This window comes from Halichoerus grypus, chromosome 3 (assembly GCF_964656455.1).
Source record: "Halichoerus grypus chromosome 3, mHalGry1.hap1.1, whole genome shotgun sequence".
In the NCBI taxonomy this organism is placed as follows: Eukaryota; Metazoa; Chordata; class Mammalia; order Carnivora; family Phocidae; genus Halichoerus; species Halichoerus grypus.
This window is the reverse complement of record NC_135714.1, coordinates 140,091,824-140,105,822: the sequence shown is the minus strand read 5'-3', so window position 1 is coordinate 140,105,822 and position 13,999 is coordinate 140,091,824. Positions and strand designations below refer to the sequence as shown.

General features: G+C 36.7%; 2 protein-coding genes across 25 annotated transcripts in view; one reads left to right on the top strand and one right to left on the bottom strand.

Moving 5' to 3' along the window:
• Positions 1 to 4,117, bottom strand: part of NPY5R (neuropeptide Y receptor Y5) — a 40,657-nt gene extending 36,540 nt beyond the window's left edge. For 7 of the 16 annotated variants that reach the window (XR_013446543.1, XR_013446545.1, XR_013446542.1 and 4 more), the window contains exons 1-2: positions 3,862 to 4,117; positions 3,443 to 3,587 (exon numbers count right to left, since the gene is read on the bottom strand). The gene's annotated coding sequence lies outside the window, so the exon portion shown is untranslated. Of the gene's footprint in view, positions 1 to 1,133; positions 1,403 to 1,914; positions 2,034 to 3,442; positions 3,588 to 3,861 lie in introns of those variants that run through there. The other 9 variants (XR_013446547.1, XR_004924892.2, XR_013446548.1 and 6 more) reach the window with 6 other exon arrangements.
• The window catches only part of LOC144381391 (uncharacterized), an 89,632-nt gene that overhangs the window by 29,743 nt on the left and 45,890 nt on the right, over positions 1 to 13,999 (top strand). For 6 of the 9 annotated variants that reach the window (XR_013446553.1, XR_013446552.1, XR_013446550.1 and 3 more), the window contains exon 1: positions 901 to 1,205. The exons of the other annotated variants lie outside the window; for them this stretch is intronic. Coding sequence is in view for 1 of the 6 variants with exons in the window: in XM_078069390.1 (XP_077925516.1) it covers positions 1,203 to 1,205 (3 nt within the window). In the remaining 5 variants the exon portion in view is untranslated. Of the gene's footprint in view, positions 1 to 900; positions 1,206 to 13,999 lie in introns of those variants that run through there. 9 annotated transcript variants of the gene reach the window in all.

The window sequence follows — 13,999 nt, the reverse complement described above, 5'->3', positions numbered from 1 at the left end:
TACTATTAAGAAAAAAGGGGAAAAAAACTCAGTAAAGAAATGGGCAAAATATTTGAACTTCACAAAAAAGGAAATTCAGATTGTTGTTAAACATATAACAGGGGTTCAATGTCATTAGTAATCAGGAAAAGGTGAATTAAAACCACAATAAAATACCATTACACACCCATGAAATTGACCAAAATGTGAATATTGTGAGTTGCATTACACTGCTGGTCGGGTGTAAATGGGTACAACCACTTTGGAAAACAATTTGGAATTATCTAGTAAAATTGAAAAAAAATGCATACTTTATCATGTTACAATTTCACCCCTTAGAATAGAACTCATAAAGTCTCTTGCCCATGTGGACCAGAATACTATATATGTAAAAGAATGTCTATAACATCATTGCTCTTAATTGTCCTGAAGTATAAAGAAGCCAAATGTCCAAAGAGAGTAGAATGGATAATCATGGTATATTCATATACTGGAATATTTTACAGCAACAAAACTAAGTAAACTCTGGTTCAATTCCAAATTTCCCACAGACAATATTAAATAAATGAAACTAGACAAAAATAATACATTTTGTCTGATACATTCATATGAAGTTCCCAAAACCCCCAAATAAACTACATTTTTAGGGATGCATATGTATTTGGGGAAACCATAGAGTAAGCGTTACTATAAAATCAGGGCCATGGTCACCTCAAGCAGACAGGAAAGGAATGGCATCTGGAGGAGACACAGTGAGGTAGAGAATTCAAAGGGCAGCAGGTTTTATTTCTCATTCTGGGCGTTCTCTTTATAATTACTCATTATGCTCTCCAATTAAGCCTTATGCAATTTTCTGTATGTGTGTTATAGTTCACAATTTTGAAAAAGCTTTAAAAAGCTTGCTTAAGCAGAAAACCTCACATAAATACCATCAAATTTGAGCATCATGAGAATATGGGGTTAGGAATTGAAACAGGTAAATCATCTGAGTTTGGTTTACTGCTGAAATGGTATAAACATGTCTGATTGTTGGAACCCACCAAATGTGTGTTTTTTGTTTTTTGTTTTTTTTATTGTCATGTGGTAGGGTGTGGCTCGTGAGTCTGGAGCTGCTTTTTTTCAGTTACAATAAAACATTTCAGACAATAATCTCTAGAAATCAGAGAATGACAATACAGCTTGGCTGCTGGTGAAACTAACAATGAAGTGCCTGCAAGCAAAGCATGGTGAGTGAAATTTTAATTAATCAGCATGTTTATTTTAGTATGAATGTCACTCCCACCACTTCCTGTGTCCAGAGTCTATTATTCATATTTCTATGGGTAACATATCTTCCTGCCAAGGCCCTGCTCCTTTCTTTCTTTATTGTCTTGGGTATTCAGCAAAGCGTTGCTATTTAGCTCTGGCTGATTCTCAGAAGAATCTGATAAAAAGGATAAACCAATGGATTCTTATTAAAATATAAAAAATAAAACCATGGGCAAGCATAGCAACAGATTTGGTCATAAAACCAGGAGCACACTATGTCAGGATTAAAACGTATTTACACGTTAAATGAGAACATTATGAACAAGCACAGAGAAAATAGAGCTATCACAACAATGTAAATGGAAACCAGTCCTTATCTAATTTGACACTCACAGACTCCCTCACCCTTCACTATCCAGGGAAATAGAACTAAATTACAAATAGAGGTGTTCCATTTATCACTTAACATCTGCCAAGTGCATTATATATATTATCTCCTTTAATTCTCACAAAATTTCATAAAATAAGCAATATTATGCTCCCCCCTTCTATAGGGGAAAACACTGAGGCTTAGGGAAATGGAGTATTTTGCACACAGCAAGCCAGGGCTCATAAAACGGTCAGAAGTCAATCCCAGGAGCCTGATTCCAGAAGCCACAATGAAACCATTATGTGATATAAGATTACCTATTCTCTCCCATCAGTGAAGGATCCCAAGAGAACTTCCTGACACTTCTGGAAAGGCCCCAAATGCTCTTGTTTAATGATAATCACTAGAATAGTGCCTGGACAGCCTCCTTAAGAGCCTAAAGAAATTATGGCAGATTTTAGAAGCACATAATTTATTCCTAGAAACCTTACCCATGGAGAGTCTGGCATAACTGATAAAGGATCAAGAACCATTTCTAGAAGTCTGCGTCAACGAAAAGACTTTCAGTGATAAAGCCATCTATAAGCACAATGTCTTATCTGAGACGTCTGCCTTGACCCTTCTAGACTATGTTCCCACATTTCTGAGTCACTGCACTGTTCACATTATACTGCCATTTGTTTTTCTTTCTCTCCACTCTACTAGATTTTGAGAACCAATAAAGGAAAGAACTTCAAATTCTTATATCCTCAGTACTTTGCATGGGATCTGGAATACAGCAAATGCAATAAATATTTCTAGAATCCAGTGTTAAGCAATAATGTAATAGTGCTTATATTTACTAGGCACAGCTATGAGTTAGGTGCTGCAGGAGGTGATCTTTGTGTGTTATCTCACTATTCATCACGAGGATTTAATGAGGTGAAATATTGGTGTTAGCCTTATCTTTAAGCATATAATTATAGGCTTAGGTTTAACTAAGAAATAACTTGCTCAGGATCACATTGGTAGTAACGGTGAAGCTAGAATCCAAATTCATGACTGCCTGATTCTGGAGCCTTCCCTCTCAACACTGCTCTGTTCTCATGCTTCAGAATTAGTAACTTTTATTAAAAAGTCATATTTAACTAGTGGAATCTCTTTTTTTATCACTTTATGGTAATCTTCACTGTTTAGGTTAGTATGCATAAATATTCCTCTTAAAATATCTTTATTTCCCAGATGGATGATTCCTTAAGAGTTAGACTCTTCGACTTCATTGTTTGTTTTTTCTGGAGTGCAAAGTCTGAAGAGCTGAGTAGTAAAGCAAGTTTCTGCTAATTATGTATTAGATATTAAAATATAATGGCACTGTGGTTGCAGAAAACACAAATTATTCTTCTGAAAGTCCCTTCATTTTTAATGGTTCTGGTTGTCCTCATATATAATCCCTATCTATTTAAGGAAACATAGAAGGATACAAAGGAACCCTCCATTTTGAGAAAAGAAGAAAAGGATTCCTTTTAACCATTTGGGAGGCTTCAAATATGAAACAGCCATTGTAACTCTGGTTCCATCTAAGATTGGCCATTTTTGTTAAAGTTAGTTTTTTTTTATACAGTATGCTTTTGTACTTTGTTTTTAATGAGAAATTTAAGGAGCATTACCAGAGCTATGGGAACAGTTTTGCACTTCAAGCAAGAGCTTGGGGAAAACATCAAACCATGTAGTTGAAATAGATATAAAAAAAGAAACCATTCTGGAATTTTTCCAAAACTTGGTCACAATAATGTAAAATTTTGAGAAATATAAACTGGTTCTCTCTAAAGTGATAAAATTCAAAATAAGCCTAAAGGCAATGCTCACCAAAAATCGCTTATCCATAGCAATTCATGGATTCTGAGGTTAAATTATTCCTGTGAATATAACCAATGAAATTACTGTCAGACATTCAGGCCAAGGTTCAGAAACAGCTGCTGTTGTTTTTTTCTTCCGTATTCCTTTTTACTTCCTGTTCAGTATGTTGAATAAGAAAAATATAAGAAAATTAAGGACAGTTCTTAATTAGGAAGGACTGAATTAAGAAGGTAATTAGGAAGGCAGAAAATTAAACTGTTTACTCTGGGAGGTGGTGAATTACCCACAGTTGGGGATATTGAAGCAGAGAGTCAACAACCACTGGTCAGGAGCTAGTAGGATATTGAGGACTAGGTCTTTAGTACTCTTTTTCCAAATCTAAAGGTCTATAATTTTCATCTTCATTTGTGCTCATGGCTTGTACTTACCTGTTGTGAGGTTATCCTACCTCTCTTGACGTCCCTTTTTAAGGGCAGGATTTACTCTCAGTCCTTTGACTTCTGCTTGGCCGGAAATCACAACTCTGGGTCCAGGAGCATCTTTGCCAGAAGGCAGTTTGAAATGAAGGAGGGGATAAAACTATCTCTGTGCTTATTCTTAGAATTCTGTCCAGCTTTCACCCACCCTGGTCCTCCTTCAGTCCTGATCCCTATATAACTATAAATAGAGCTAGCAAGAGGTGGGTTGGGATTCAAACCAAGGACTGGCTCCAAATCTCCTGTTCTTATTGCACCACACATCATCCGTTATTCTAGATTTTTGGCAACTGAGCAGGGGAATTTCAATTTGTTGCTGCTCATGTCCTGGCAGAGCTCACAGCCTGGCAAAGGCTTCCTAGTCTGGAGAGTGCAATGGTCAAGGCCGTGGCCAAGCCAGACTGTCTTGGTGGAAAAGATTCATTGACCCATCAACCAAGCTATCAATAATGTCTCAAGCATATCATCTGTATCCTTTCAAAGAATTAAAACTATGTTCCTGCTGATAACATTCTATACTAGGGACTGCTGGCTACAGAGTAGAATTTGCATGACCTAGCTGAATTGGAGAAATCACAGAATTCTTGAATTAAACATAGAAAGTGGTTATTAGAGGCACCTGGGTGGCACAGTCAGTTAAGCCTCCAAGTCTTGGTTTCAGTTCAGATCATGATCTCAGGGCTGTGGGATCGAGCCCAATGATCAGCTCCCCCACCAGTGATCGTTTCCTTGCAGAGCTGGTAGTCTGCTTGAGTTTCTTTCTGCAACCACCTGGTCCCTGCCCCCCTGCATTTTCTCTCTAAAATAAATAAATAAATCTGAAAAAGAAAAAGAAAAACAAAGTGTCTCAGCAGTCCTTGAATTTATAACATACATTATAGAGATGGGGAAATAGAGGTGCAGCAAGATCTAAGTAAGCATAATCTAGCTGATGCTCCTGTCGGGTTTAGAGCTCCAATCTGCCCTTCCTGCAGCGTAGTCCTTCCACATCCCACAGTGGAGGGAGCTGAGAGTCAGTAACCTTCTCTGTGTGTCGGAGGGAACTCAGGCACTGCCTTTTCCACCAGACTCAAAGACCAACAATAATGATAAATTGAGCTGATAATATACTTGTCAGAAGATCAGGGTGTACAGAGAAAATTACTCCAAACAACTGTAAAGCAGATAAGATCACAGAGCAGCTAGAGGAAAAGAAAATTGTAAATTCAGAGTACATAGAATTCGAAACATCAGTTCTGACTTCAGGCAGAAACATTCGCCGGGACTAATTCTACCATTAAAAAAAATGTTTTAACAGACTTTTCAAATACTTCTTTTCTTTGCAGCAACTTTATCTATAAAGATAGGATAAAATCTGGCTTTTGGACAAATGAGGATATACTTTAGCTAATGTTGAGAATATCTTAAGCAGAGCTAAATATGGCAGGAAGAGCACGCAGTAAGCCCCTTATTCAAGAACAGGATTTATCCTGTTAAAATGTCAACCACAATTTCAGCCACAAGTGTAAGTTGGAAAGGCACATGAAATATGAAGAAATGAAGGATTTTTTCCTAAGGTTTAAAACAAACTCATGACATAGGACACTGTACCGATGTCAAATTTCTAATTTTGATATGTATAATAATTATATAAGATGTAACCATTGGAGAGAACTTGATGAAAAGCAACTTCCAATGAATCTATAATTATTTCCAAATAAAAAGATTTTAAAAACACTAACTCTTGAGGAAGTTTACTAATAAAAAATGCACACTCATTGCTCGTCATCTCATGACCTATTAATATCATAATCCATTGTCTTTTGCTCCTGCTGTTATAAGCTTATTTTTTATTTAGCCTGTCAAGCCCTATCAAAAATTCAAGGTAGACTCATTTCCAATATCATCATTACAAGCAATTCACTAAACAGCAAATGTATTTTTCCATTAATTCAGGCCATTATTTGTAAATTTAGATACCTAAACCTTCACATTGGCTCATTTTTTACTTTGCCTGATATTATTTATTGAAAAAACTACATTAATCTCAAATTACAGAAAAAAAAAAAGTCTCTGTATTGGTTCGTTTAAAGACTGTCAGTGCTGATATAATGCTTTTCAATGCTATATATTGTGACTAAGTTTTGTTTCCATTGAGAGGGCAAAAAGCCTAATTTAAGAAATTTTTAATTTTATTAAATCTAAGTCCAAATGGATCATGATTCTGATATCAAATCCATAATGTTCATTTATTTAAAGACATTGATATGTGCTTCTCATGGAACCTTGGAGTTGGAAAAGACCGTAAGAGTCATCTGACCCACACACCACACTTTATAGATGATGAACAGCAGGCTCAATAAGATAAAATGATTTGCTTTCTATGGTCACCAAACCTGGGGCATTTTTATCACTGTAAACGATTTGTAGCCAGATTTTGTTTGCCTGAATTAAAAATCACCTCCACCACTTGGCCGCTATATGACTTTGGGCAAGTGATTTACTCTCTGTGTGCCTTAGTTTCTCCATATGTAACATGAGGATACTGACAGTGTAGTTGTTGAGGTCTTTCTAAAGTGGCTTAATACTTTTAATTCTAGATATGCTAGGTCTTAGCTGAGGTGATTTTATACTTGTAATTCTAGATATTCTTTTTTTTATGTTATGTTAATCACCATACATTACATCATTAGTTTTTGATGTAGTGTTCCATGATTCATTGTTTGCATATAACACCCAGTGCTCCATTCAATACGTGCCCTCTTTAATACCCATCACCAGGCTAACCCATCCCCTCAACCCCCTCCCCTCTAGAACCCTCAGTTTATTTCTCAGAGTCCATAGTCTCTCATGGTTCGTCTCCCCCTCTGATTCCCCCCTTCATCTAGATATTCTTTTGTATTTAAAAAAAGCCATTATTTATCATATGGCACACTATGAATTCAAAACGGGATATGTATATTGCAAGATTCATTACTATAGCCGACATTGCTGTTTCTGGATCTAACATCCACTTCTCTCCATTCAGACTCGAAGGCAAAGAGGACGCTGACCAACACTCAGCTTCTCCCTGTTGAGGTCAGGTAGACCTACAGGTCTTCTCAGAAACAATCTTCCCCTTGTTTTGGAGACAGTTTATAGCTTTTCCTGGGCATTTTGGTCTTCTCCAAGAACTTTCAATCTCAAGGTTCTTGCCCAACCCAGAAGGGACAGGTTATACCAGCAGGAACTATGATGGCCTGGACTTGGCTCTCATTCCCTGACCTGTAGTCGGGCCCCAGATGTTTCTTTCAGGTTTCATGTTAGTATTTAGACCAAAGTTGGGAGGAGGTCAGCAGAGTCATCTTCAAGCCATCATCTTCCTAGAATCTTCTAGTGATTCTTTTTTTTTCAATTTTATTTTATTATGTTATGTTAGTCACCATACAATACATTAGTTTTCGATGTAGTGATTCTTTTTTTTATTAAAAGATTTTATTTATTTTTGACAGAAAGAGAGTGTGTAGAAGCAGGGGAAGCAGCAGACAGAGGGAGAGGGAAAAGCAGGCTTCCCACTGAGCAGGGAGCCCGATGTGGGGCTCAATCCCAGGACCCTAGGATCATGACCTGAGCTGAAGGCAGACACTTAACCATCTGAGCCACCCAGGGGCCTCATGATGTAGTGATTCTTGATGAAGTGAGAAACTAAAATTAATTGCTTAAATCCATTTCTCCTCAAGAAGACAAATTAATTGTTAATCATCCAGTTGCTTAGAAATTATCCTTAGTTCTTCTCTTTCTCTCATCTCCATTTTAAATCCATTGCTAAGGTCTATTTTTTACCTTCATAGATCAAGTCAACACTATGCACTTTCTCCACTGCTGCCACCATCTCTCTCTACTACTTCATTAGAGAGTTAGCCTTCTAACAGTTTTCCTGATTCTTTGTTGTTCCTGCACCTTCAGTTCATTCTCCACACAAGAGCCTACAAGAGCTTTTACATACAGATTGAATTATGCTTCCCCTCTGCTCCCTACATGTAGCATAAAATTTAAAATTCTTATCATGGACTATAAAGCCCTAAATAATCTGGCCCCTGCTTTTCTCTACAATCACATCTGGTACAACTCCTCCTCTCACTCACTATGCTTCAGTCACATAGACTCTAATTCAGTTTCTAGAACATTCTAAAGGTTTTCCTTTTCTCATCTTAGGGTTTTTGCTCATGATTTTCCTTTGATCTGAAGTATTCTTCCCTAAGCTTTTCCTATAGCAGCTTCCTTCTCAATCTGAAGTTCTCAGTTCAATGTCTCCTACTTGGGAAGACCTTTCCTGATCATTGTCAGTGGGTTTCCTTTCTGTTACTTTTTGACTAAATTCCCTGTTTATTTCTTTCCTCGAATTTTACATTTTATAATTATTTATTTCATTGCCAATTTATTGTCTGTGTTTTGTCTGTCTATCTATATGTTCCATGATAGCAAGGACCATGTATGCTTTGCTAATGATTTTATACTAGGTACCAAGCACATGATTGGTATCAATAAAAATTTATTAAGTAGATAAATGTGGGTTAAAAAGGTATACAAGACATATCCCAAACCCAAAGCATTGACTGTCTTAAAAAGAGATAAATTATGTATATAAATGATTGCAGTATAAATAAATATATACCAAATACCATATGAGAGACAAACTAAATGTCATGGGGATGTAGAGAGTATGGAAAGACCTAAGGACCACATTAAAGTGTACTTGATGTTTGAACTGAACCTTAAGCTTGATAGGCAGAGACAGGAAAGAAGGCATTAAAAGCAAAACAACTTAGATAGAGGTGGAAAAGTTCTATTAGGTATATGCAAGAAATAAAGCAGGAAGGACAGTAGAATTTATAAGGAGAAAAGATAAACTGTGATCAAATCATAGGGAGATATAAATAGTGGGTTGAGGGGTTTGTACTTTGTTCAGTAGTAGAGGGAAAATTATTTCAAATTTTTAACTGGTTAGTGACATTTAACAGGAAGTGTTAACTCAACAGGAGAGGTTGGGAGAGGATAACATAGAGCAGGAGTGTTATAAAATTGCCTGGATGAGGATGGTGATACTGGGAATGAAAAATAATGGAAGGCAGAGATTCCATTCTGGCCTTCTTGAAATGGTAGAGTCCATGGAAGTACTTCTAGGGATGCTGAAGCCCTCAGCACATTATAGGTAAATATTTTAGTGTAGGCATTTTTTTTTTTTTTTCGAGAGAGGGGTCCTTAGCTTTTATCAGAAATCTCAATGGAGTCTCTAATCTCAAAATTTTAAGGAGGTTAGTTTACTTGACCCTAGTTTTCTTTCCTGGGGCTACTCAGAAATGCTTATCCATGGCTTTAGTCTTTCCTGCTTTGTCTGAACATTTGATAGGGTGAAACACTCAACTAAAATTCGTTAGAGTTAAAAAAAAAAACCTCATTGAACACACTTCTAGTGTATTTCAATTATATTCATTATTTTCCATTCAGAAGAGAGTATTTCTCTCCTCTCATTGATCTTTGCTTTTGAATCTAAGGCTAAGCATTCACATTCGGTGGATTAAATATATCCACCCACTCTTTTAACTAACCTCCATCTGACCTTACTGAGATTTATAAATGTTATTTCATACCTCTAACACAAATTACCTCTTACAGGGCATATACAAATACTCCAGCCATACACCAAGATTATTTTTCTAATACCAAGATCAATGGATCCAAATATATTTATAAACGAAGAAGTGAAATACTTTGAACGTCTATTCTGAAGCTCTTAACTCTTTTTTTTAAGATTTTATTTATTTATTTGAGATAGAGATCGAGAAAGAGAGCATGAGCGGGCGGGTGGGGGGTGGGGAGGGCAGAGGGAGAGGGAGAAGTAACCTCCCCACTGAGCGGGAAGCCCAACACAGGACTCCATCCCAGGACCCCAGGATCATGACCTGAGCTGAAGACAGAGGCTTCACCGAATGAACCATCCAGGTGCCCCTGAAACTCTTAACTCTTGTACATTTTCAGGAATTGTTTATTTTCCACTAGGGGGATTGAATTAGTAATGGTATCTTGCAGTGCTTTTCCTAGTTGTGGATATTAGCCATGAAATCTATTTTCTCAGTGACTGAAGAAATGTTGGTATTGATCTGATCTTGTAGTACATGCTCTGGAATGCCAGTCAGATGATTTATCCAGTAAGACGTATAAGCACTCATTCCATTCAGCAGCTATTGGCTGGTTGTTGACAGGTTTTGCCTCCACTAACGAGAACTCTTTCAGCCATGCGCTACCCATAGTGCAAGGAGTCCATAGGCCAAAGAACATGCCCACATGGGGTCCATGCTCCTCTTTCTATCCCACTCTCTGGGTACTCAAGACCCTGGAAATCCCTGCCCAAACAGACTCAAGTTTGCTTCCTTAGTAGAAAGTAGTATAATTGCATAATGATTCCATCAGTTTCTGCACTTTTGATAGAAGAGGTATGAAAGTCTCTAGCAGTAAAAATATTTGGATTGTGATTAAGTATGCCTTAGATAAAAGCAATCTGTTTTTAGGAGAAACTCATTTATTATACTGAGACCAGTGAGAAATTTCTCCCTAAGGTCCTCTTAAAAAGGATATTGCATATTATAAGAAACAACAATTGCAACAGCATCCTTACAATAAGTTTAGCAATGAGCTTCATGAGATAGGTTCTCACAGTGTTCCTCACTGTCGAACACTGCTGTAATGCAAAAGTACAGGTAAATAAGGGCAGTTTCCCAAATACTTTTAATCTTGTGGTGCAGGTACATCTCTTTATTAGTCTGGTGAGAGGAAAAAGATTACCTAGAGTAATAAATAAAATGTACGTGCTTCAAGAATATTTCACAAATACTACTTTTAGGAATGATCTTCTAAAGGACTGCCTATTTTAAATGTCTTTAAAATTAAGCCAAATGTCCCACATAAGTACAATTTTATAAAAAGCAGGAACAAAGTCTGCAAAAATCTTGGAAGTGAAAGGAAGGCTTTGTTTCTATTTGAGTCTTAACCACAAAGAGTTAGATTTGCAAATAGAGTTGTTAAGTTTCATTACCTCGAAATGTCTCTAAATTCTTAAAAACTTAAAAACAGAAGCCCAGCTTCCTTTATTTCTGTCTCATTTCTTTCTTTAGGACTACTGCAAAAGCCTCCACATGTACTCTGGATTTCTTTCATTCATTGTCTAAGCTTCAGGCAGAGTCATCTTTTCAAAATCCGTATGTAATAGTGTCAAAGCCCTGCCCAAAGCCTTCCAGTAGAATGACCTCTGCTCTGGTGTAAATTCATGCTCTCCAGAACCTCATCTTTTGCTACCTCACTCCTGTCACTGGCCGTCCATGCCCATTTCACAGACACAATACCTTGGGTGCTCATTCCCATGGTTTCTTCAGTTTCTAATGCAGAATAATTAAACGAATGAATCTCTACCTTGAACCTTGAGATCGCCATTTCTTTCTCTTGATTCACTTCTGAACCAAGAAATTGGAGATTTTAAGACAAGATTTCTCCCCCACCAGTCTAGATTAAAATAATTTTCTAATAAGTAAGAAGAAGTTTTGAGAGATGCACCAATTTAGGAGATTTATAGTAAAATGTTTCAGGATTTAGAAGAATAAACAAAAGTCACAAACCACCTAGTCTATACCCAGTTAGTACCCGGGTACGTGAAGAAACAGGCCCATTCATGGAGAAATAATTCTTATTTTTTAAGATTTTATTTATTTATTTGAGATAGAGAGGAGGAGGAGGAACAGAGGGAGAGGGACAAGCAGACTCCATGTTGAACCCAGGACTCAATCCCATGACCCTAAGATCATGACTTGAGCCGAAATCAAGAGTTGGTCGCTTAAGCAACTGAGGCACCCAGGTGACCCGTGAAGAAATAATTCTATTGCCAACTCTCTTACACAGTGTGAGGTTTTGAAACTCTGCGAGTGACTGCCAGTATCCAAAATATCTGTCCATTTATTGTGCAAAAAACAAGTGGTAATGATGAATGGTGGAAATAGATAGAATTCAGTGCTTGGTCAGAAAGATTATGAATGAAAGAAAAGCTTAAGCATCTCCAAAGATACAATTATCTTTTACTTTAGGTACCAGACCCCCAGTTTTTAAATTTATAATTGAGTTTCATGTAAATGTGCCTCAAGTCCCATATCTGCAAATTATTTTTGTGTTCTTCTTCTAGAATATTGCTAGAGATATCCCCTCTGAGGAAACAGGTTTTATCTTTTTTTTTTTTTTTTTTTACATTTTTTTGGTATAATTGAGATTCCCATGCAGCTCTGAAAAATAATACAAAGATGTCCCACATAACCTTTATTCAATATCCCCCATCATAGTATTTGTCATAACTATTGTACAGTATCATAACCAGAAAATTGACATTGCAAGAATCCATCGACCTGGGCGCCTGGGTGGCTCAGTTGGTTAAGCGACTGCCTTCGGCTCAGGTCATGATCCTGGAGTCCCTGGATCGAGTCCCGCATCGGGTTCCCTGCTCAGCAAGGAGCCTGCTTCTCCCTCTGACCCTCCCCCCTCTCATGTGCTCTCTCTCTCTCATTCTCTCTGTCTCAAATAAATAAATAAAAAATCTTAAAAAAAAAAAAAAAAAAAGAATCCATCGACCTTATTCATATTTTTACATGCAGTAAAATTTTACATGCACTTGTTTGTGTATGTGTGTGTGTGTGTTTAGCCCTATATATCATTTCATTGCGTGTGTAGATTGGTGTGACCACCACCACAGCCAAGATACAGAATAGTTCCATCACGCAGTACTTTTTATAACTTCCACTTACTTGCTCCCACTCTCCCCTATCCCACCTGTACCCCCTGGCCGCCACAATCTGTTCTCCATTTCTGTAATTTTTTTTTATTTTAAGATTATTACATAAATGGCAGCCTACAGTATGTAACCATTTGGGATTAGGTTTTTTTCCTCAGTATAATTTCCTGGAGATTCATCCAGGGAGTTTTGTGTACTAAATAGTTTATTCTTTTTTATTATAGAGTAGTATTTGCTAGCACGATGTATCACAGTTTCTTTAACCATTCATCTACTTTAGGATGAGTTGTTTCCTATTTTTGGTTAGTATAAATAAAGCTGCTGAACATTTGTGTATAGGTTTTCCACATAAACATAAATTTCTATTTCTTTGAAGTAAATGCCCAAGAGTGCAACTGGTAGGTTGCATGTTAGTTACATGTTTAGTTTTATAAGAAACTGCCACACTGTTTTCCAGATTGGCCATACCTCACACCAGCACTGAACAAACCATCTAGTCTCTCTGCATCCTGACCAACATTTGGTGTTGTCATTATTTTTTATTTTAGCCGTCTTGACATGAGTGTAGGTTTTAATTTGCATTTCCCTAATGCTGAAGAAGATGAATACCTTTCTACATGCTTATTTGCCACTTGGATATCCTTAACTGTGAAATGTCTTTTCATGTCTTTGCCCATTTTCTAATTGGATTGTTGGTTTTTTACTGTTGATTTTTGAGTTCTTTATGTGTTTTGGATATTAGTCCTTTGTCAAATATGTGATCTGCAAATATTTTTTCCTAGTCTTAGCTTGTCTCTTCATTCTCTTAAGAAGGTATTTTGCACAAAGTTTTCAATTTTGATGAGGTCCAATTTTTCCTTTTGTGGATTGTGCTTTTAATGACAAGTCTAAGATTTTTTTCCCTAGCATTTGAAGATTTTCTTCTTTTATTATCTAAAAAATTTGTACTTTTATGTTTTAAATTTACATCTGTGGTCTATTTTGAGTTAGTTTTTGTATAAAGTGTGAGGTTTCAGTCAATATCCTTTTTTTTTCTTATGAATGTATAATTGTTCCAACACTGTTTTTTAAAAAGACTATTCTTCCTCCACTGAATTGTTTTGCACCTTTTTCAAAAATAAGTGGGACATATTAGTGTGGGTCCATTTTTGGATTCTGTATTCTATCTCGTTGATTTAGATGTCTATCATTTCACCAATACTACTAGTCTTGATTACTGTTGCTTTATAGTAAGCCTTAACAATAAGGCATCAAGATTCCTCCTATTTTATTCTTCTTTTTCAAGATTGAATTGGCTATGCTAGG